Genomic DNA, 20,532 nt, shown 5'->3' with positions numbered 1-20,532 from the left:
ACACACTTGCAAAAGATTTCGAGATGCAGCAGCCTGATCCTGATTAGCGGCGTGATGACGGCAACCAGCAACGCACAACTTAGAGAAATATGGGTCTATTACAAATATTATTTAAAAGACCAATTCTCCGTTGGACCGTGGCCACTCGAGCAAGAGGTCCTTGAACCACTTCCAATATTCCTCTTGAGCCCACTGCCGTAATAGCTGCAAGTTGTAGATAATCTGATAAATCCCCTTTGAGCTCGATGTGTCTCCAAGCGTCTTCTTTTGCCAGAACATTGTCTTTTCTCCCTCTGCAGTCGTGATAACCAGATGCCAATCGTGACCTTGTATGATAATTCCCGGTATAAATTCTGGTAGATCCCAGATCTTATCCGAGCAAAAACTCATCTCACCAGCTCTTGATCTCAACACAGACAACTTCGTTGATGCATCCTGTCGCATTTCAAGGAGTTGTCGAAGAAACTGCCAATGAGCTGACATCCAAACTTCCATCTGGAGCTTGGCGTTCTCCCAGCCTTCGCCAGTCCCTTTGGTCTCGATACTGACAGCGATGGGGTTATCCGAGAGCGGGCTAAAGTTTGCGTGGTTGAACATGCCCATCGGAAGGATTTCCCTGATAGTCTCGATAGTCTCGACAGTCTTGGTCCTTTTGTCTTGTTTGGGGTCGATATACATGCAAAAGTCAACTGTCGTAGATGCTGACGTGACATGATACTCGTTGATTATGGAGGCGTTTTTACTAAGTCGAAAGTCGAGAAGTTGATCTCTTCGCGGACCCTGCTGCGGCCTCAGCGCGGCTGTGAGGACGCGATGGTGGACTTCGGTGTTCCAATCCGTTTTGGAGCAGCCTTTGTTATCGCAAAAAGCTGCCTCGTGAAGAATCCACTGGACGGTCTCGGGGGAAGGTGTATGGCCAATCTCATCGCGATCATTTGAAAAGAGGAATTTGCTGAGAACTGGGTGTTGCGTCCATTTGAAGTCGCTATAAGTGTCCCTGTCGAGATGACTGAACAGTGCAACGTGAGATGCTGGCAGGATTCCAATTCCTGAAGAGACCAGATCGATTTTGTCGAGGAGAACTTCTAATGCAGCAGGTTTATCGTGAAAGGCACTTAGTTGCTTGGCGACGACACCTTTACTGTGAAGTTGAAGGGCGCGCAGTTGCTTGGTAGGTGAAGATAGCTCGGATTGCTGTGAGGCGCCTGACTGCGTAAAAGGCAACGAGGTACCAGATTCACTTCTGGGTGTTCTCGTTCGCCTCGCCGGGCGCGGTGTTTCGTAATCGTCACTTGGAGCGCGTTTCGAGGACCTGAGACTTCTTTCATAGTCCATGCTCTTTTCACTCCGCGACGCGTCCGATCTTAGAGTGTTGAGGCGTCGACGCTTGAGAAAAGGCTCCTGCTTTGCGGCCTCTTCCATTCGTGCTGTACGGTTTGAGGAGGGATCTATTTTCTGGATCCAACTTTCTACCTGGAAATCAAGGGTCATTGTTTTTGCAGTTACCAAGTTGTTGTGCTTTTGATGACCGTGAATAATGTTGTTTTGACGATTGTTGATTCAAGTGGATACGTGACCAATAGATTCATCTCGCTTATGATTTCCCCTGAACTTGGGCAAAGACACTAACTCTCCCCCTGTAGGACACAGCTAGTGCCTCCACAGGTGATGGTTGCGTGAATCTTGACACTTCAGCAATGTCAAGGTGCTACCGGGTAGCTGTTGTGGTGGACGTCTTACAACAACCGACAACGAGAAAATCTCCAATGGCGTCTGCCAGGAACGCAGATGACCTGCTTGGGTTACTTTTCACTTTTTGAGCTACTCAATGTTTGTCGTGTATGTTCTCAAGTATGATTTAGTTGCTTGGTTTCCTCAACAATTCAACCCATCGAACACTGGCCTTGTTCTCAATTACTACATAGTCGTGACTAAAACAAGCAACAAACAACATCACACCAACATGAATTTGGTTTTAAGCAAAGATTTCACACATTCAGTGGTGAAAATATTCATTTACGTTCATATTTAATTGAGTTGTATATATAGCGATTGTCTGAATGGTAAAAATAGCGTATCCATAGCGATTGAACTTGATCTGCTACCTCATGCTTCTAAGGTATCGGGTTGTCATTGTCAAGTCTTACACGCACGTCTGCTGGCAAGTCTGTCCCTGGCGAACACAGCGAGATCCGCACTTGTCACCGCACCATGTGCAGTACACTGTGAATATGTCAGTAAGTCACTCAAAGTCATCAACAACAGGCATGTACTTACGTGGGGGGTCCTCAGCATAGCAGCTGCCATCACCAATGGTGCACGAACCACCTTGGCCGACACATTCTCGGCATCGGGGTTCAAGACCGCGACTCAAGAGTGCATGTGGCTACAATAGAACGTTAGTATCTGAGATTCGTCCAGTGATATGGTTGGGGAGTATTACCACTTCGCGAACAATGGTCTTGCCGTCGCGTTCAACAACCTCGACACCCATAGGCAGGGCGTTAGGACTGGCAATGGCAGTTGCAGCCATGGAGGTGAAAAGGATGGTCAAGAGTCCGGTAGTCTTCATCTTGATGTTGTAGTATGTGTTGCTTGTTGGAGTGTATGAAGAAGAAGTCGAGTGTGATGATTTAGAAACTGATTTGTCTGGGGATTCCTACTTCTTATATACCCGGTCATGGTCAATATCTTTTGATCGCAGCCATGTCGAGTTCCTAGCAGCCATTGTCGTTGCCATTTTCGACAGCTGGAAAATACATCAACCTCATTCGGCATCTCATTCGATTCATCTTTCATCTCCGTGATGTCATTGTCTCGAATCAGTAGCTCAATTAGTCACTAGGACTTCTCTTCGTACAACGTTCCCATCCGTAAGGCTGTTTAAGCCTATTCAGTCCGAGGCGACCAATCGGAAACAATGTAAGCGCCATGGCGGTTCGGCAATTAAGCGTCAGCAATGTCGATCCTGTCAGCTGAATCTCTCCGCAAAGTACATACTCGCCCCTCCACACGCAAGTAGATACTTCATGCCCTCACCTGATTTCTAGAAGTAAGAGCCAGGGTGCGAGAGAACAGGTACGGATCTCGGCATGGCCTCAGAAAGTCAGCAACCACGTCATGTCTTGGGGGCTGCAGCGAAAAGGATCTTTTGCGGAAGTCGCTCTGATTGCCAATTGGCCCAAATCCGATTCAGCATTGCAGATCTGAATCCTTCACCTGTCGGCAATGCGATTCAACTTCTACGCCGGCTGACGTGAGCAAAGAACATATGATAGTAGGTGGGTGCGAACCAATCAGCTGCGCTAATCTCGCAAGTCATTTTGATATAATCGTCGCACAATGTTTCATATGAAAGAAGAAATACATTCGATTATCACAGATATTGAGGGGAATGACAATCGGACAGAGTCAAGTCAATCAGAGCCCAACACTTCCGATACATCTCCGCTTCGCTTATGGTAAGCTGACCGGCCTGTTACCTACGCTCAGAGGTATCACCAAGTCAGCATCTCTCACCGATGAACGGATCAGGGTATCTGTGGCCATGCATATTTACTAGCTTAACTTGCTGTTCTATCGCTGTGTCCCCACTTCACCGATACGTCGACTTTGTTCACTTGGCTGACAAGATCTGCATCAATACGATTTGCCGATGAGCGAGGCAACGCCAAGAGATCGTCGCCTTGTATCAAAGCGTGCAGAAAGGAGATACCCATGTCCCCGCATCTTAAAATCCTACTACTTGGACCTGCCGAGTAGGTGTCAACTTGATGACGATCACTGGCAGTAATCTTCGGCCCGTACTAGCATACGCTTCCTATGGGATCTTTGCATGACCTGACAACTTGTTGAGATAACTCCGCCTTGAAAGCTCTGGTATGAGCAGTAGACTTTGCAGATCTGTAAAAGTAATGATGATAGGATTATTGAGTATTACTTCTGAGTATGAATGTGGAGAAGATGAGTGCTGGCAACCTGTAGCCTTTGGCGATTGCCACTGTCGCATTACACCGTCCATGCAGCTCCACCAACGTTACTTCACAGATTGCTACATTATGGAAGGAAGAACTTCAGTACAACTGGGCAATTTAGGGGGGGACAGAAAACAAGTTACATGAAGATCCCGTTTACTATGGTGAAAGTGGATATTCACGTAACTTATCTTCTGTCCCCCCCTAGACTGCCCAGGTGTACTGAACACCGATCAATACTACTTTGGCATTAAGCATATGCACGGATTCTTGTCCCACCAACCTCGTCTCCTAGTGGCGTATCTTTACCCTTGATATTTACTACAGCATAATTACAATCCACATACTGCCATTTATTGCAATATTGTAAATTTGAAGATTGTCCCGCTGAGCTCTCATTATTGCTTATGATTGTGCATCTGCCCTTGTTCACTCCAGATGCAGTCAGGTGGGCATCTTACTGTTTGTAACTCTGTATTGCCTCCTTCTTTCCGATTAGCTAGAATGAGTAGTATTAAGTAATATGAATCGTTCTTTATAGATGCTGCAAGTTTTGACGTCACACCGCAGTTACGAGGTCGTTAAGCATAGATGTAAGGGTATTATCAGTTGTTAAATCTGAGGTACGTGAACAGGAGAGTTAAATATTCCATCAAAGAGTATGGACAAAGACTGGCCCTGAGTGCGCCCCGTCAACGTATCTAACAGCAGCACGCTCCACTACTGTATGTTATATTGCAGCGGGATAGCCATATCTAAGCATGATAGATAAGAGTGAGCGATTTAGTCTCCATGTCTTCTCTCTTTCTCAAGCAACCACTCGAATGAAGTAATTATGCCGGGTAGTTTAATCTTGCTTCAGTAGCACAGCAAGTGTGTAATCCAATAGTAGATACTGAATGGGACACCGGTTTGTCCACAAGAGCGAAGTGCAATTGAAGTTAAAGACAAAGATCACTAACATCCAACGACGAATCTCATAGAAACTGTCGAACATCATACCAACATGGTCACAAGGATCTGAAACACTGTGCCTCAGTGTTACTCGATCATTGTTATCATCGTTTATCCGGCCTATCCAGATCAAGTGTTGAAGGGCGGGGAAACCTCTCACGTAAGCAAGGTCGCAAACAGTATAGAGGAAAATAAGCCTCATCATACATAGGTTACAACACATGTCATTCAAGACCTCCAGTCATGCGTCTTGTCAACACTAACAACCTACAACTTGAGTTTTTCACCGACGATGTTGTACCAGATTACGCGATTCTTTCCCACACGTGGGAGCAAGAAGAAGTCTTATTCCACGATATCGGACAAGAAAGCGCAAATTTGAAGAAAGGATACGCGAAACTCAAAAATTGCTGCCATGTAGCAAAGGAAAACGGCTTCGATTACATCTGGGATGACACCTGCTGTATAGACAAGGCAAGTAGCGCAGAGCTCTCGGAAGCTATCAATTCCATGTACCGTTACTATCAAGAGGCCAACATTTGTTACGTATACCTCGCAGACGTTTCTGCAGTTGTTCAAATACCCGACAGCAGGTGGTTTACCAGAGGATGGACTCTTCAAGAACTCATCGCGCCTCACGAAATCATCTTCTTCGATCAACACTGGCAGGAGCTGGGCACAAAGACATCCCTCGTAAGTGTCTTGTCGGAAAGAACAAGTATCCCAAAATCTATTCTCTGCAACACCGTCGAGTTGGATACTACAAGCATTGCGCAACGGATGTCTTGGGCTGCTGATAGAGTGACGACGCGGAAAGAAGACAGCGCATACTCTTTGATGGGTTTATTCGGAATTAATATGCCGCTCCTTTATGGCGAGGGTGAAAAGGCTTTTTATAGACTGCAGGAAGAAATCATGCGAGTTTCTGATGATCACAGTCTATTTGCTTGGAGGTTCTCCGGTGCAAGAGGTGGTTTGCTTGCTCCGACGCCTGCTGCATTCAAGCACTCAAGGGACATTATACCTTGGAACCCATTTGCACCCTACAACAGCCCTTTTACAATAACAAACAAAGGTGTTCATATGGATGTCTCGTTCATCCCCCGAGACGCGTCGGGACGAGGACTTTGTGTTCTTTTCTGCACAACTATCGGGAGGCGGGACAGTCTGATAGCAATTCATTTGCGGGACTTGTATTTGACAATGGAGCATTTTGATCGGTGCATGAGCAGCGAGTTTCAGTGGATCAACCTGGATACCTTCAGTCTTACGCAATATCCTGCAAGACCACTGTGCGTCAGGTTGCATGCACCAACAATATCCCGAAGAGACCGAAGGCCCGGAGGGGCAGATGAAGCTATGAATAGGAGAGACTATAGTCCTCAAACCCATTCTTCACTATCAGAAGCTGCATTGAATGGAGACACGGGGGCAGTATGGTTCATGTTAGCCAACAACGTCGGAGTGTTGTCAGAAGTCGCAAGCGATGATGCCCGATTAGCAGTTTGCATTGCTGCGAGAGGTGGACATGAGAGTCTGGTCACTCAACTCATGACCAGAAGAGACACATCTGGCTTCTTGGCTGATAAGAATGGTCGGACGCCGCTTTCTTACGCAGCTGAGGCAGGTCAAGAACATATCGTCAAAGTTATACTGTCTAGCGCCAGGATACATCCCGAAGCACGAGACTCGGATGGACTAACAGCACTGTGGTACGCGGTACATAATGGACACCGTGCTTGCGCAAGACTACTTCTCCAAAAAGGCAGAGTCTCGGGTAATGTTGGGGGCAGTGACAACAGGCCGAGTGCTCTTTGTCAAGCCACATCGGCTGGCGATGTCGAACTAGTCAAGCTCCTCGTTCAGAATGAAGCTCTTGTTGGGGCCAGAGGCGAACCGGCGCTATGTCTAGCCGCGGCTATCAGAAGCGTCCCGATTGCAACAATTTTGCTTGAACACGGCGCCGACCCAGATGAACGCGATGCTAAGAGGAACACACCGCTACATCTGGCATGTGTGAATGACGACCATGATCTTGTCGCTCTGTTAATGAGGCGCGGGGCGAGTCCTGACAGATTGAACACCGCTGGTAAAACAGAACTGGCCTTTGCGACGTTACGCGGGAACATTCCACTGGTGAAACTTTTACTTGAGAATGGTGCGGATCCAAAGGCAAAGTGTGCGAATGGGAAGACGGCTGCAGCATATGCGCAAGGGCAAGAGATGAAGAGCCTCTTTACGGATCATCGCTGGTACAAGACATTGATCGATAGAACGAGCACCAACCGTTCAGGAACGAGCGGGCGTTCATGAGGATATTTATTTCGGCGGCTTCATAAAATACTGTTTTTCTCGACTGAGAGAAAATATTGTAAGGTGCGTCTGATGGTTCTTGGTAGTCCTTTGTAAGGTACACGCGATCATGTATTCAGTTTCATTCTTGGCTATTCAACAAATATGTTTCCATATTCACCAACTACAATAATGTAACTCGAGATAACCCTCTTCAAATGATTTTTAATATATTGAACCGATATTACTTTCCAATAAAGGATCCTAGTTATAGCATCTTTCGATGTATTTATGTGCTATTTACTTCTAATCTGTGTACATCATTGTCTAGGAGACGCGATGTCAAGCCGAAGTAAAACAGTGGAATCACTAATCTCGACTAGCGCTTTGCGGCGTCTCTAGACTTCCTGGCGATCTGCCTTTTCCAGTTGAAACACTGACCGCAGGCTAAATAGTATAGTCAGAAAGTTGTTCTCTCTATACACCATGTCTGTAACTCACTTGCGCTATCGTGCTCATTGCATACAACCACGCCATCGTTATTTACACTAGCAGGAGGGCATGTGAGGGCATCACGGTCCCGTGAATCGAACTGTGTAATACATCTCGTCAGATGCACGTCTTTTCAGGATATTGGTGTTCTTGAGACGTACCCCATAAAAGGCATCGTTTTCCTCACGGAAGTCTACGTTGCATTCTTCACACTGGTTATAAATTCAGTATAATGATCCTATTTGGAAGAAAGAAGGTATACATACAACTTCTGCAAAATGTTCTTGGCAGAAACATGTGTCGTTGATCTCGACAGAGGCGGCCATGATGATCCTTTGCAAAGAAATATTTGAAGAACTGAAATGTTGAATGAGGCTGACAAGTGAGGGGAAATCGAAGTAGCAGATATCAAGTTTTGTTGAGACAAAGTGAGACATATCTTCGGTTCCATGTAAGTCCGTGAAACTTCAACCTATGACGTCGAAAAGAGCTGAGGGCTGAAAGGAGCTAACGAAGAAGTGCATCATTAGCGTTGATAGTGGGTGTGATAATAGCAGTGCAAGACACGTTGGCAGTCGTTCTATGACATTTAGAGGTCAATGCGCTATCTAGGTATATTCTTCCATCAACGGCTAATACCGATTCTCTAGACATGAGGAACATCCCAATGCATGCATTCAGTCAATAATGTATCGCATCCGTGAACTGCGTACTTTCCATTCCTATGCATATCACCACGTTCAAGGTAATACTCAAGCATTAAACCTAGAAGAGAAGCTCCCAGGCCGCCTTGGCCGTCAATCCCAAAAGCACAACTGAACTAGCTGCAAAGGCTGGGAAGCGCAATAGCACATTGTTGGTCGTTACATGGATCATGCTGTGAAGGAATCTGAGACCGACATATCCCCATGCCATACGGACAGTAATCTTGTCCTTGACGCCCAAGAAGGTCAACCCAAGCAGTACGGCATAAAACTGGGTCGGTTGCTCGAGTAAGTTGTTGAAGTTGTCTGCTGGCCACTGTACGTAAGGAGGTAGTTTTTCGGCCTTTTCTTTTTTGACAATAGCAGGGTCGAAGCTGACGTTGTACTTGGAAAGTGCTGGGGTTCTACGGATGTAGAGCAGTGCTTCCATGGCAAAGGTCCAGGCGTTGAGGCCGAGTAGAGGGCCAAGAAGTGGCTTGTCTGTAATGAGAGGAGACATGTTTGGCTATGAGGTGTTAGCTGAAAATTGTCAATGCAAGAAGAAAGGTGAAGGTTGACTAACTCAACTGGAGGCCGTGATTAAACGAGTGCTTGGAGATAAAATATGAAGGGGAAGGACATGGAGGGATGGATGATATGAAATTATCTGAAGATGTTGTATTATTCTGTATATATACGAAAATTCATCCGAGATGCCACCTACAATTTGTCAGCACTGTAGATTGAGTTTTACTTATATATAGTGATGTATAAGATGATTGGCTGCATCATTAACGTTGTGGCTCTAGCATGGCGGATACAGGTCCCATCTGCGACGGGGCAGAAGTAGGAATTAACAAGCTTAACACCTAACTCCGGCTTCACTAATGAGTGGAAACTCGACTTTCAAATAACAAGATCAAATTTGAGATTACAAATCATTGAGAATTACTTTATTCTTTAATGGGGATCCTAGAAACACCCGAGTCATACATATCTTCTGACAACTTTTCCAGATTAACATCATCGCTCACTCCCAGGGCGAGCGTTCTGTGCATCAAAGCAGAGCGTAGCCAAGCTCTTTGAATCTTTTTTTGACACGATTGTAGTATTCCTCGTCCGGCATTATTTTCTCAGTCCTCAGACAAGAGCACCTCTCATAGAAGCACATCTCTGCGTAGTCCAATCCAATGCATAGTGGGCAAAGCACATCAAAATAGCAGTCGGAATGGCGAATTGGCAAGAAGGTAAAAAACAAGAAGCTCACTACAAACGATGCTTCATACTGTTGGTATACTCCTTTCGAATTGCAGAAACGACATTCACCAGTTTCCAATCTGGAAATGATGTCTGGTACCTGAATTTCATGGAAAAGAAATTCGATATCTGTCTCCAAGTGATGGAGAGGAATTGAATAGATGGGATCTTTGGTGGCGTCCAATATTTTAAATGGCGGGGTTGTTTCGGGTCGCCACATGTGTCTTTCTTCTTCCTTTGCGAGTGGATTGTTGAGGTACTCGTTGAACTTGTGGACGCGATGTTCAGAATCAAGATCGCCACAGAGTGTCCCAATCTTAATGCTATTGCAGATCAAGGAGAGCTCTAGGTTGCTATCGTCTGTTTAGGCAGCCTGGATATCAACAGGGTAGACTGCTTTGTAAACATGCTCGTCGGTGTCGAGTTTGACATGGGAAATGATTTCAAGCCACATCTCAGTTGGGAGTGTTATGTTGCCTGTCTTGGTTGAGATATGGCTTGGATTGCGGCAAATCGTTTCGCAAACAAAGCTGAGGCCCCATATAGTGACGTCGAGCATGAGTATTGACCCTCGGTCTACCAGACCCTTCAAGTCGGATTGTTTGACAGGCTCCATTGTTTTGATTGGTGTTTGTGAGATAACTGGTGTGTTGTATTGATTACAGCTCAGAGTGTTTTGGGGATGATGTGGAAAAAACCAAAGGCTTGGAGCAAGAGAAAGTAGAGACCATATAGGTGAATTTTAACCTCGAAATAAACAAACTTTAACTTTTAAATTCATAAAACAGATGACAATCTTTATGGTTGAGTCATCTTTGCATATATCTATACAGAAAGTCACATTCAATTTGTGGAAAAACAGACCAATTGCTGTGTCTTCCTCTATCAGATTATGTTGGGTTGAACCTTATGGGTGATATTGTCGTAAAGATAGATTAGGGTTAATCAGATAAGAAACTTCATATTGGATAAGTTATAAGTCAAGGTAACTAAGGTTGCAGTCAGGTTATCTACTTTTATACCGCAGGCAATCTTAGTTTAGTAGAATTGAAGTTGTTCACACAGGTCAATGCCTAATAATAGACTAGACAGTGTCTGCTAGATAGGTAGACAGCTTGTAATTATTCCAAGCTATGATTGAAAGATCTCAGCTGATGAAACATTGTTTGTGATTTTATGCTTTCCATGGCAGTCGCAGACAGTCATCGCTGTAAAGTGTTGAACGTAAAGGGCATCACGTGCACAATCACATGACGTGACCATAAACATACTACAGCTTGGCTAGCCGAACATTAAGATCTTCAATATCCTTCACAGTGCTTGGTTGTGATATCCCGCATGGAAATGAGCTTTTTTTCCTCGAAGTTCTTTCATTTTGCGCCCCGAACGTAAATGTCTTTGCTCAAATCTTAACACATCGCCAATGAACAAAGGCGACTATTTCACCACATGGATATCCCCAACGTTGACCACTCACATCTCCGTATTGGATTATTCGGAAAATCTACGATCATGGGATCGAAACGACTTATGTTATTGCTCACATCTATTTGAGAGGCTTCTGGTATGTTCGCTGTTGGAGACGACCCAACAAGATAGCCACTTGCTTCACCTCATATCAAAGTACCCTGACATGTTGGCTCGTGAAGTGTCTTTACAGACTTTCGTATCACGTTTTCTCATCATATCATTTTACTCTCAACCTGTCAAGCTGTTCCGATTTATAAGATAAATCCTAGCCTTAGAAATTGCATCCTACAAGTCTGACAAAATGAACTGTAGCCAAGCTGGTATTCACACTTTCTCTACTTGGTAACGGAAACGTACACTTTGTAAACCTTGGGGTGTAACAATTAAATGGTCATGAGTTGACTTTCAAATTTTGTCCCGTATTCTCTCAGCCGCCAAGTTTTCGGGTGCACTTGAGGACCCTGTATCGTCTGTCCACGTTGTGCATCCACTACCACTCATGGTGAAGATTGTCTGCCAGTGGAGTAGGAGCCTGTCTGATTGGGTTACATCAAAGATTGAGGTTTCCAGTTAGAGATTGGCCTCTTCGTAAGCTGACTGCATAAAACCTAATCTAAGCTCACACGGGGTGGTACTGTCAACACTGGAAAATCTTTGCTTCTGACCTGCGGCTCTGGTTATTATCATGCAATAATAGGAAGGACAATATTTGCCTAAAGCTGTACCTTGTAGCCAAGCAAAGACATAACTCCGGAAAGCATGATGTCGGCCTGTACCTCGTAAGAACTGGTCCATTTTAGGGAAGGAGGCTTATTCCTCAGTCTGCTATACCACGTCAATACCCTTGCGTATGGCACCGAGCTTCACCGACTTCCGCCAATAATGGACGACGTATTTCGACGCTACGCTATTTGCAGAGATGACTCCGACTTGGCAGCGACAGGGAGTCTGTAGGGCTCTTGCAGATCCTCTTTACCAAATGAATGCTATTTAATGTATCGTCTTCCCATTCTTTACTCAATTGTCCATTGTTAAGCACTCTCAAGTCAACTAGCTTTATCCAACAGCCCAGCTATGCATATCGGTTTCCAGACACTCGCCATCGCTCTTGGCGCCTCGTCGCTGGTTGCGGCTGCACCTGCTGAGGCATCTGCAGTTGAACTAATGCAGAACCTTAACCGACAAGCAATAAATGCGCTTGAAAGTACCTTCGCTCAATCCACCGAACGATCCACAGCTAAAAAATGCACACTGTCCAACGCAGCTGTGCGTCGCGACTGGTAAGCCTATTCCTGACAGTCTTGCGTCAGTCATTGAACTAATACGAGGAAACTGAAGGAGAGCCCTATCTAAGAAGGAGAAGAAGGCCTACATCAAGGCTGTCCTGTGTCTACGCGAGAAACCTTCCAAAGCTGATCCAGCCTTCGCACCCGGTGCCCGCACTAGATATGACGACTTTGTAGCTGTCCATATCAACCAAACTAGGAGTATCCACGGAACAGTATGTACAAATCTCGTTGATTTGAAAAGGTTGTCTATCTAACGAGAATCCCAGGGTAACTTCCTCACCTGGCATCGATACTTCACTTGGGCATACGAGAAGACTCTTCAAGATGAATGCGGCTACAAGGGTACTCAACCTGTGAGTGCATATGCAGCTACCAATGATGGAACCCTCAGACCCACTAACAATCATAGTATTGGAACTGGTTCGAGACTCGGGACTTTGCTGTTGACCCGGTATTTGATGGCTCAGACACCAGCATGGGCGGCGACGGAGAATTCTTCAAACATAACGGATCATCTGGTGGAAGAGGAACCATTCTTCTACCTAGTGGCAACGGGGGCGGTTGTATCAAATCCGGCCCCTTCGCTGGTGCGGTTGCCAATCTCGGCCCCCCTGCCCCCAGCATGGACGGGATGGAAGCAACCACGACACCTCTCGAGTACAACCCCCGTTGTCTCCGTCGTGACCTCACCCGTTACGCTGTGGATCAGTGGTTGACTTACCCAAACCTGCACAACGTTACACTCGGCGTTGCTTCACGTAACATCGATATCATGCAGACCGAATTTCAAGGAAGGTTTCCAGATGGGTTCCTAGGCTTACACGGAGCTGGCCATTACACAATGGGTGGTGACAGCTCTGATCTGTACTCCTCACCAAATGACCCCAACTTTTTCCTTCATCATTCTATGGTGGATCGAGTTTACTGGATTTGGCAAGCGCTTCACCCCAAGCAGGCCAACGATATTGCAGGAACCATAACTATTGGTAATATGCCTCCCAGCAGAGACGCTCTCAAGTCTGATCCTTTGAATATGGGAGTCAATGCTCGAGAGATTACCATTGGTGACGCACTCAACACTCTGAGTGGCTCGCCACTCTGCTATATCTATCTCTAGTACACTGCAGGCAGTTCGATTCCGAAGAGCTTCAATATGAACGTTTTCTTTGACATTGCTTGTCCATACTTTTTCCGCAACAGTGATACTATATAATCTTAGGAAATTGGTCGAGGGGAGTAAACCGACTAAAGCATATTATCAGGCTTTACTGTATCTATCACTTCTAGATATTATCTAGCCTAGATAATAAAAGATATAGAGGCTAAGGAGAGGCTGTTATTAATTTGCTTAACCCTTCGGCAAATTATCATATAGTTAAGTTACCTACCTATACCCTGCTGTAGAGATTTACTCCCCTTAACCAATTTCCTGAAATTGTACGGTATGTAGCGTAAAATTATAGAAAGGGTGGCTATAGTTGAAACGCATAAAGGCGATACCAAGAAGGGCTGTCCTTTTGAAGGGGGGCAAGTAGTTCTCAATTACGAAATATTTTATTGTCCTCTCTTCAATAATCACGTTTCGAGATGCATAATGCAGTAGATTCTGTGCAGGTGTAGTATCGCTCCAGACTTCAAAGCACTGTACCCGATATTCCAATTACAACGTATGAGTGTTGATTAATTCGATCTAAACATAGATACGAGTTTCAGAACAACGTATACCGTCCAACATATAGAAATCGTAGCATTCTTCTTCCAATTTGTTCTATTCGCAGCATGCCAACACACGATCCAACGGTGGCGTTGTACTAGTCTAGTCACTTTGTGTTGCGCCTCCTTCAAGGCTCAGTGTGAACACGACTGTTGCAAAACATTCAGCCGCATGCTTAGTACAATACGGGTGTCAGCACTAATTCAGAAAGATCAACGCCATGTAAGACTATCGATTAAAAAATCCACCTCAAAACAACTCTTATATCACACTGTCACCATGCATTTGTTCTTACTGGTGGACGGCGCATACCTGAACGTCTTCAATAATGGCGTAGTATTTGTGGAAAGTTAAAAAAATGGACATTAACGAACGTAGCACCATGTAATTGTCACTGTGATCCCACAGTCTATACATACGCAGCCAACAGACTTCAGAGCAAGTATCCAAACCTCTCTCTACCATAATCACTTAGGAGTTCAATATGCCATGCGAGAAGCTCGGTACCGGTTGGCGCGTTATTGCCATATTCAACATCATCGCTGTCTTTCTGATTACTATACTCGGTTCAATACTCGTCTTTTGGGGTACTCAACGGCCGGTTGGTACCAGCCAAAAACCTGGAGGCATCAGTGCACAATTCATTTTCTTCAAAGGCGACTGCAAGACAAGCAAATCTCTCAACACATGGCTGCATCTACTGCTCAACGCCTTCTCAACAGGCATACTTGCCTCGTCCAATTTCTTTATGCAGATCCTTAGCTCCCCAACCAGATCTGAGATTGACAAGGCACACAAAGCCAATCGCGCCCTCAAAATTGGTGTTCAGTCACTGCGAAATGTCTTTTGGACCTCAAAGATCAAGTTCGTTTGTTGGATACTGTTCTTTATCAGTTCTTTCCCACTTCATCTGTTCTTCAATAGTGCTATATTTTCGACGAAGTACTCGGGCACTGATTGCAAGACGAGTGCCAGTCGTGACGAAATTCGAGCCGGTAGATGTAGCCAGACCTGTGGCTATGCCGTAGGACTAGACTACATTGGTTCCAAGGTGAGGCGACCCGCAGAAGTCCCTATGTCTTACACACTGGAATTCTTCAAAGCTATAGGCACATATTATACAGATGATAGTTGGCCTGGTTTTGCCAACCAAGGTGCAGGAGATCTCACGCTCAAGTACTGTTTGGTTCAGGAAGTCTCGCAGAACTGCAAAGTTGGTATCTCTAACCAACTGCTTCTTATCGTCGTCGTTTCAATTGCTGTCAAGGGATTCCTTGCCGTAGCCGTCTTGTTGATGTTACCCCAAGAGAAGCCTCTTGCAGTCTTGGGCGATGCTATCGAGTCTTTTATCCAATTTCCAGACCACAACACAGTTGACAGGTGTCTACTTGATAGGGACATTGAGGAGTACGAGGGGGTTGGTTGCGCATTTGCTATGACAGCCCCACCAGTTCGTCAAGATTGGACATCCGCTATACAGCGTACAACCTGGACGAGAAGCTATGGAGTGCTGTACTTGAACATTCTCCTACTTTCTGCTGGATTTATTGCTGCTCAAATCAATACCCCCATTACGGGATCAAGTTTTACCAAAAGCCTCAGCAACGGAATATTATTGACCGCGGAAGCATCACCGGGCAAGATTATCGACTTTGTTCTCATGGCCAATTTACCGCAACTTCTTCTATCAATCACTTACTTCATATACAACAACATGTTTACTTATCTCTGTACTGAGAAGGAATGGAATTCGTACGGTGGAGCTTTCAAACCGCTTAGGGTATCCCAACCCAAGGGTCAGCAGAGATCAACATACAGGTTGCAGCTGCCATATCGTTACAGCATCCCCTTAATGGTTGTTAGCACATTTATGCACTGGTTCGTCTCTAATGCGATCTATGTATTTGTTGCGGAGGGGGGTAAGTGAATCTCATATTCGTGTTGGCTACTCCGACTCCTAACCTCTTTCACATATAGACTATTACGAACTAGGCCAGCTGTCTTCTGATCCATCGAGTTATAATACGGATGATTCAGGTACAGGGCTGAGCAAGGACGCTTATGTCGGTGTAGGATACTCAACTCCGACAATATTGGTGCTCCTCATAGCTACCATCATCCTTCCCGTTATCCCTACCTTGTTAAGACACCGAAAGGTGAAGACCTCAATGCCACTTTCAGGAGCGAGCTCTGCAGTCATCACGGCGGCCTGTCATGTCCCAATCCCAGAAGATAACGTTAAGCCTAGAGTTCAAAAAGGTCATCGGCAAAGGGATCAGCTGGTGGTCGTAGAAGAATGCGGGGACGCCATTTATTCAACAATCGACCTAGCAGACCTTGATGAAAGACATAAATTACTAGGACTAGCGGATAGGAGTGTTTCGGTAGTCGAACCGGGATTGTCTGACGATGTGACCCATACTGTAGATGGTCCAATCCTGGATGGAGAGATTTTTCTACGCGAGGTTGCACTGAGCCCTGTGCGATGGGGTGTAGTCAAAACATCAGCCTCCTGGAAAAAGATGCACATCAATCTGAGCAATCCGAATGAAATAGTCGAGCATCTGAGTTTTGGCACGGAGCTCCATGAAGTCACAGATCCGATTCCTGGGCACTGGTACACATAGCGATCACTACGGGCTGGATGACTTGGACTGACAACAATGTGCTTCCCAGCACAGAACAATTTGACTTTGACCCAAAGTCACTTGTAATTTTATGAACGGTACAGAGAGATTAGAAGAGGATATCGGGGTCACTTGCTATGGAAAGGGTGGTGTTAAATCTATACGTTAGTGAGAAATGCCGAGCCTTGCTGGCTATGATACCAAGAAGGAAATACAGCAATGGAAATGAGTTTACAAGACGCCTATGTGTATAGAATATTCTGTTCGTTGACGAGAAAGTCTTGCTTCTCCTCGAACGCAAGCTAATCTATGAGGCCGAAAATCGGCCCATCCGCTTAAGCCATTGCGCCAAATCAAATTCCCCGTCGCACAGATCTCGAGGGTTGCCGACATACATAAAAATAGAGCCCAACTCATCTGCCGGTTTGTTTCCATCTGTATAATGGATATGGCATGGCATGACTCTGTAGCTATTTGTCTCATATTCAGCGAGCCTCTTCGCGTGGGCAATAGACTGCACTTGATACACGCTACCATTAACTTCTGCATCTCCCGGTCCTTCTTGCATAGCAGGATACTGTCCCCAGAGTTTGCGAGAGTAGCCTTTGATTTTTGCAAGTCGCAGCTTAGGCTCCTTTTCCAATCCGAGGATATCACTTAGCATATTTGGATCCATCAATGTTCCATATACGAAGTATGGTCCTATGGGTGGCTCGGAGAGATCTGTCTGTGCTGGCGGTTTTGAAGGCTGGTAAAAACAAGCCTCTGGTGTGCTCTTCACTTTAAGCTTCAATTGAGGCTCTGTTGACTGGCTCTTGTGGAGAGAAGCCGGTAATGGAGGAGCTGGTGGTGGTGGAGGGGGTATATGATCGGACATTTGTAAAGCACTAAAGTATTGTCATGAGACGCCGTGGGCTAACAGGGAAGATCTAGCCATTGAACTCATACCTTGACTGTTGAAGAGTTAACCTTTCCTATGTGTAGTTTCGCAATAGAGCTATGGTTATAGTTGTGATAGAGAGATCAAGGTGTGTTGGGTTGTATCGCATCCTGAGACAATCAAATACTGCCGCCTAACACCGCCCATAGGACTGTCTTCCATTATTGACATGCGCGCATGCATACGAATGGGAAATTGTTGCCACGGCACAGAGGGGTAATTTAGGAGACATCTTACTGTGTGAGACGAAAACCGGGGATAGATGGTCTTCCTTCCTGTTCGTGGAATAACAAACCCTCTATTTATGCAGCTATAACAAACGGAATTAAAGTGTTAAAGATGGGTGTTAGATTTTATTAAAATTAAAAGGTAGCTTTCCTATTACTGAGTTGCAATCACGCCTCTTTTGAGATAGCCTTGCACTTCGTGCAATGGCATATATCCAAATAGATCCACAAACTTCTTCAAGCACTTACTCCTCCTCAAAATGTGTCCAGGTTTCGAGCTGATGCCAGAGCTAGCATGCTGGTTGTCCAACTTGTCTTTACCAAGGACCAAAAGCGGTCCTTCACATGTCAACATGCTGGCGACGAAGTTGAGTGCGATGTCTTCGCAGTTGAAAGACTCATCCACGAATTCGCGAACGCTTGTCATGATCTCGTCCTCCGAGTGATAGTACTCCAAGTACGAGATGTGCGTGAAAGCCATACCTGTCAGGATCATACTATAGGTGTCCTGGCCCTTGCAGTTGAAGCTGTAAATGGGAGTCTCGGTGACCTCGTTCAAAGTCCAACAACGCGCAAAAGCTCCCGTAAGACGGTGCATGCCCACACGCCTCCATTGTTGAAATGCGTATTCAAGATCGCCGGTCGTATTGTAGTTCCAATCATCGTCGGAGAGAAGGATTCCCTGGGTCCTGTAGTCTGGATCAGGAAGGAACTTCTGATTCAGACTGTTTTTCTCGGATCTGCGATAGCGAACGAGCACGCCGTGTTCACTCATAAAGTCTGATGGGGGCTCAACGTTTATTTCGTTCCAGACGACGACGATCTCATAAAGTGAGGGTACTTTGTTTTCGACGAGATGTTGGATGGTTTTCTTGAGTTGGGTCGGTCGCTTATAGGTTTGGATAGCAATTCTATGCTGTGTTAGCATGCGCGCCAGTAGGAGTGCTGAGCATTTTTCAACGTACGTGAACATGTCCTCCGTCAAGTTGCTTGTCTTGTTGACAACATCGTTCCAAATAGTCATGTTGGCAGCCTCATCCCGTTTTCCGCAACTCCGTTCCGGTTCCTGATATGTTGAGATATTGCGAATTTCGGCAAATTGGGGCTCTTCAACCTCCTCTTCTATCTTTGGTACTTCATCGGATCCATATATCGAAGCAAAAGTTAGGAAGAGAAGGAAGCTCACGACAGAAATAGCCAGGATTGTCCACTTCTTTCTGGGGTTTTGACTGTTGTGGGTCCGATAAGCTGGGGCATTGGAGAATGTTTCGACGGGCATAAGTTTCATCTCTTCCTCGCTGCTCAGGCGAGACATTGTACTTGACCCATCTTCGCTGCATGATTCAACCATCTTGTGTTGTTATGGAGTAATGACAGTGGTCTCAGACTTGAGTAACTGCTGGACGGTGGTATGACAGATTGGGTGGCCACTTGAACGTCGGTGGAGTGGTAGGTATGGTTGTCAAGTCCGACCTGGCAAGGTCGACCTTCTCTGTATATTAGATCCTCGTTTACATCAATCATTGCATGGTGGCCACTACGGCGTTAGAAAAAGGGGGACACATTTTATTTTTCCATTGCTCCGTCGAGGCTAATTCGGAGACCCCTTATCCTAGCGTTGTTCAGATCCGCAGCTGCTTGCGAAGACGTTTACGGTTCTAGTGACACTAACTCTCAGCTTCTCTATTACAGCCAAGCTAACGGTAATCGGTTGTGTAGACCCGAAGCAAAATCGATCTACAGTAGGCGAGACAGGCCTCGCTCCAAAGGTCCACGCAATAGTCAGGGGAAGTTTACATCTGAACATATCATACTACCAACTCGTGGGTCTGACAGGAGCAGTGACCAACTAAGTTTCTACAGTTTCTTTTCTTTGCATGTCCACATGATGCCTAATGTGTGGGTTATGGACTGGTGAGTGTACTACCAACAGTCTGGTACCAACAGGTACGCTTGCTGGCACTATGGGAGACTACTGAAAGACTATCGTTTGAGTCCACGAGGAATGGATCCGTCGCTTATTATCGTTAATTGGCTTGTGTGAGTGGCTTACATGCTAAACAGTCACTAAAAAACTAAGCTTTCCTAGCCTGTACTAGCCGTGACATATCGTGGGACCATCTGTCTTTTCAGCCGTCACCATCCTCGGTCGAGATGCTCATTTGTAAAATAAAAGACTGGATGAAGATGAAAAGCCGAGGTTTTACTAAACAGAAACTATTTGCAAGAGATGAATAGTTGTTGGTAAATCATGTACACTATTGACCCATGAGTCAGTGCCGGGGGAGGTGATAAGTGTTCAAACCTTGTCTCCGTAGCCAACTTAAATTTTTCACAGCACTTTTAAGGAAATGACCTACGGTCTAGACGAATCTAGAACAAGCGACAGGGGCAAAATATCAAAGTGCTAGCGTTGCTTTATTTATCTTTCCCCTGAGACAGCTTGAAGCTGATGTAATATTTTGACGTTTTGTTTGGATGCTGAAGGTCTTAGGTTTTATCCGACGATACCTTGCCAAGTTCTTTCTAATTTATCCCGGCTCTTTCGCATCCGTTCCTTTGTATCGTTTCCTGTTGTTCTAGTTTCTCTTCATCTTCACGCCAACCGATTGA

The 20,532-nt window shown here is 45.5% G+C and overlaps 9 protein-coding genes across 9 annotated transcripts; 3 read left to right on the top strand and 6 right to left on the bottom strand.

Annotated features, from left to right (window-relative positions):
• Positions 1-111: 111 nt before the first annotated feature.
• FGSG_13953 (uncharacterized protein) lies at positions 112-1,491 on the bottom strand (the record flags this gene model as incomplete). The annotated part of the gene is made up of 1 exon (XM_011327472.1): positions 112-1,491. The coding sequence occupies one exon, from the start codon at positions 1,489-1,491 to the stop codon at positions 112-114; it is 1,380 nt and encodes a 459-aa protein (XP_011325774.1).
• A 530-nt stretch (positions 1,492-2,021) lies between these two features.
• FGSG_13952 (uncharacterized protein) lies at positions 2,022-2,630 on the bottom strand. Its single transcript, XM_011327471.1, has 3 exons — positions 2,444-2,630; positions 2,278-2,386; positions 2,022-2,223 (listed from the first exon to the last, which is right to left on the bottom strand). The coding sequence occupies exons 1-3, from the start codon at positions 2,570-2,572 to the stop codon at positions 2,144-2,146; spliced, it is 318 nt and encodes a 105-aa protein (XP_011325773.1). The 5' UTR covers positions 2,573-2,630; the 3' UTR covers positions 2,022-2,143.
• A 2,541-nt stretch (positions 2,631-5,171) lies between these two features.
• Positions 5,172-7,241, top strand: FGSG_11448 (uncharacterized protein; the record flags this gene model as incomplete). The annotated part of the gene is made up of 1 exon (XM_011327470.1): positions 5,172-7,241. The coding sequence occupies one exon, from the start codon at positions 5,172-5,174 to the stop codon at positions 7,239-7,241; it is 2,070 nt and encodes a 689-aa protein (XP_011325772.1).
• A 1,236-nt stretch (positions 7,242-8,477) lies between these two features.
• FGSG_11449 (uncharacterized protein) lies at positions 8,478-8,915 on the bottom strand (the record flags this gene model as incomplete). The annotated part of the gene is made up of 1 exon (XM_011327469.1): positions 8,478-8,915. The coding sequence occupies one exon, from the start codon at positions 8,913-8,915 to the stop codon at positions 8,478-8,480; it is 438 nt and encodes a 145-aa protein (XP_011325771.1).
• Positions 8,916-9,452: 537 nt separating this feature from the next.
• Positions 9,453-10,268, bottom strand: FGSG_13951 (uncharacterized protein; the record flags this gene model as incomplete). Its single annotated transcript, XM_011327468.1, has 2 exons — positions 9,453-10,005; positions 10,222-10,268. 2 exons carry the CDS (start codon positions 10,266-10,268, stop codon positions 9,453-9,455), a joined length of 600 nt encoding a protein of 199 aa, XP_011325770.1.
• Positions 10,269-12,004: 1,736 nt separating this feature from the next.
• Positions 12,005-13,528, top strand: FGSG_11450 (uncharacterized protein; the record flags this gene model as incomplete). Its single annotated transcript, XM_011327467.1, has 5 exons — positions 12,005-12,072; positions 12,190-12,402; positions 12,461-12,623; positions 12,678-12,764; positions 12,821-13,528. 5 exons carry the CDS (start codon positions 12,005-12,007, stop codon positions 13,526-13,528), a joined length of 1,239 nt encoding a protein of 412 aa, XP_011325769.1.
• Positions 13,529-14,609: 1,081 nt separating this feature from the next.
• On the top strand, positions 14,610-16,752 carry FGSG_11451 (uncharacterized protein; the record flags this gene model as incomplete). Its single annotated transcript, XM_011327466.1, has 2 exons — positions 14,610-16,044; positions 16,103-16,752. The coding sequence occupies 2 exons, from the start codon at positions 14,610-14,612 to the stop codon at positions 16,750-16,752; spliced, it is 2,085 nt and encodes a 694-aa protein (XP_011325768.1).
• A 307-nt stretch (positions 16,753-17,059) lies between these two features.
• Positions 17,060-17,629, bottom strand: FGSG_13950 (uncharacterized protein; the record flags this gene model as incomplete). The annotated part of the gene is made up of 1 exon (XM_011327465.1): positions 17,060-17,629. One exon carries the CDS (start codon positions 17,627-17,629, stop codon positions 17,060-17,062), a length of 570 nt encoding a protein of 189 aa, XP_011325767.1.
• Positions 17,630-18,073: 444 nt separating this feature from the next.
• FGSG_13949 (uncharacterized protein) lies at positions 18,074-19,234 on the bottom strand (the record flags this gene model as incomplete). The annotated part of the gene is made up of 2 exons (XM_011327464.1): positions 18,074-18,830; positions 18,885-19,234. 2 exons carry the CDS (start codon positions 19,232-19,234, stop codon positions 18,074-18,076), a joined length of 1,107 nt encoding a protein of 368 aa, XP_011325766.1.
• Positions 19,235-20,532: the final 1,298 nt, after the last annotated feature.

This window comes from Fusarium graminearum, chromosome 3 (assembly GCF_000240135.3).
Source record: "Fusarium graminearum PH-1 chromosome 3, whole genome shotgun sequence".
Classification (NCBI taxonomy): Eukaryota; Fungi; Ascomycota; class Sordariomycetes; order Hypocreales; family Nectriaceae; genus Fusarium; species Fusarium graminearum.
Note: the sequence above shows the minus strand (reverse complement) of the source record. Positions and strands in the feature narration are given on the sequence as shown.

What these genes read in the sequence shown, in the direction of transcription:
- FGSG_13952 (XM_011327471.1), bottom strand. Translation starts at nt 2,572, where the DNA reads ATGAAGACTACCGGACTCTTGACCATCCTTTTCACCTCCATGGCTGCA. An exon ending in AGACCATTGTTCGCGAAGTG is followed by an intron (nt 2,387 to 2,443) that starts GTAATACTCCCC and finishes GTTCTATTGTAG; the next exon opens with CCACATGCACTCTTGAGTCG. An exon ending in CTATGCTGAGGACCCCCCAC is followed by an intron (nt 2,224 to 2,277) that starts GTAAGTACATGC and finishes ACATATTCACAG; the next exon opens with TGTACTGCACATGGTGCGGT.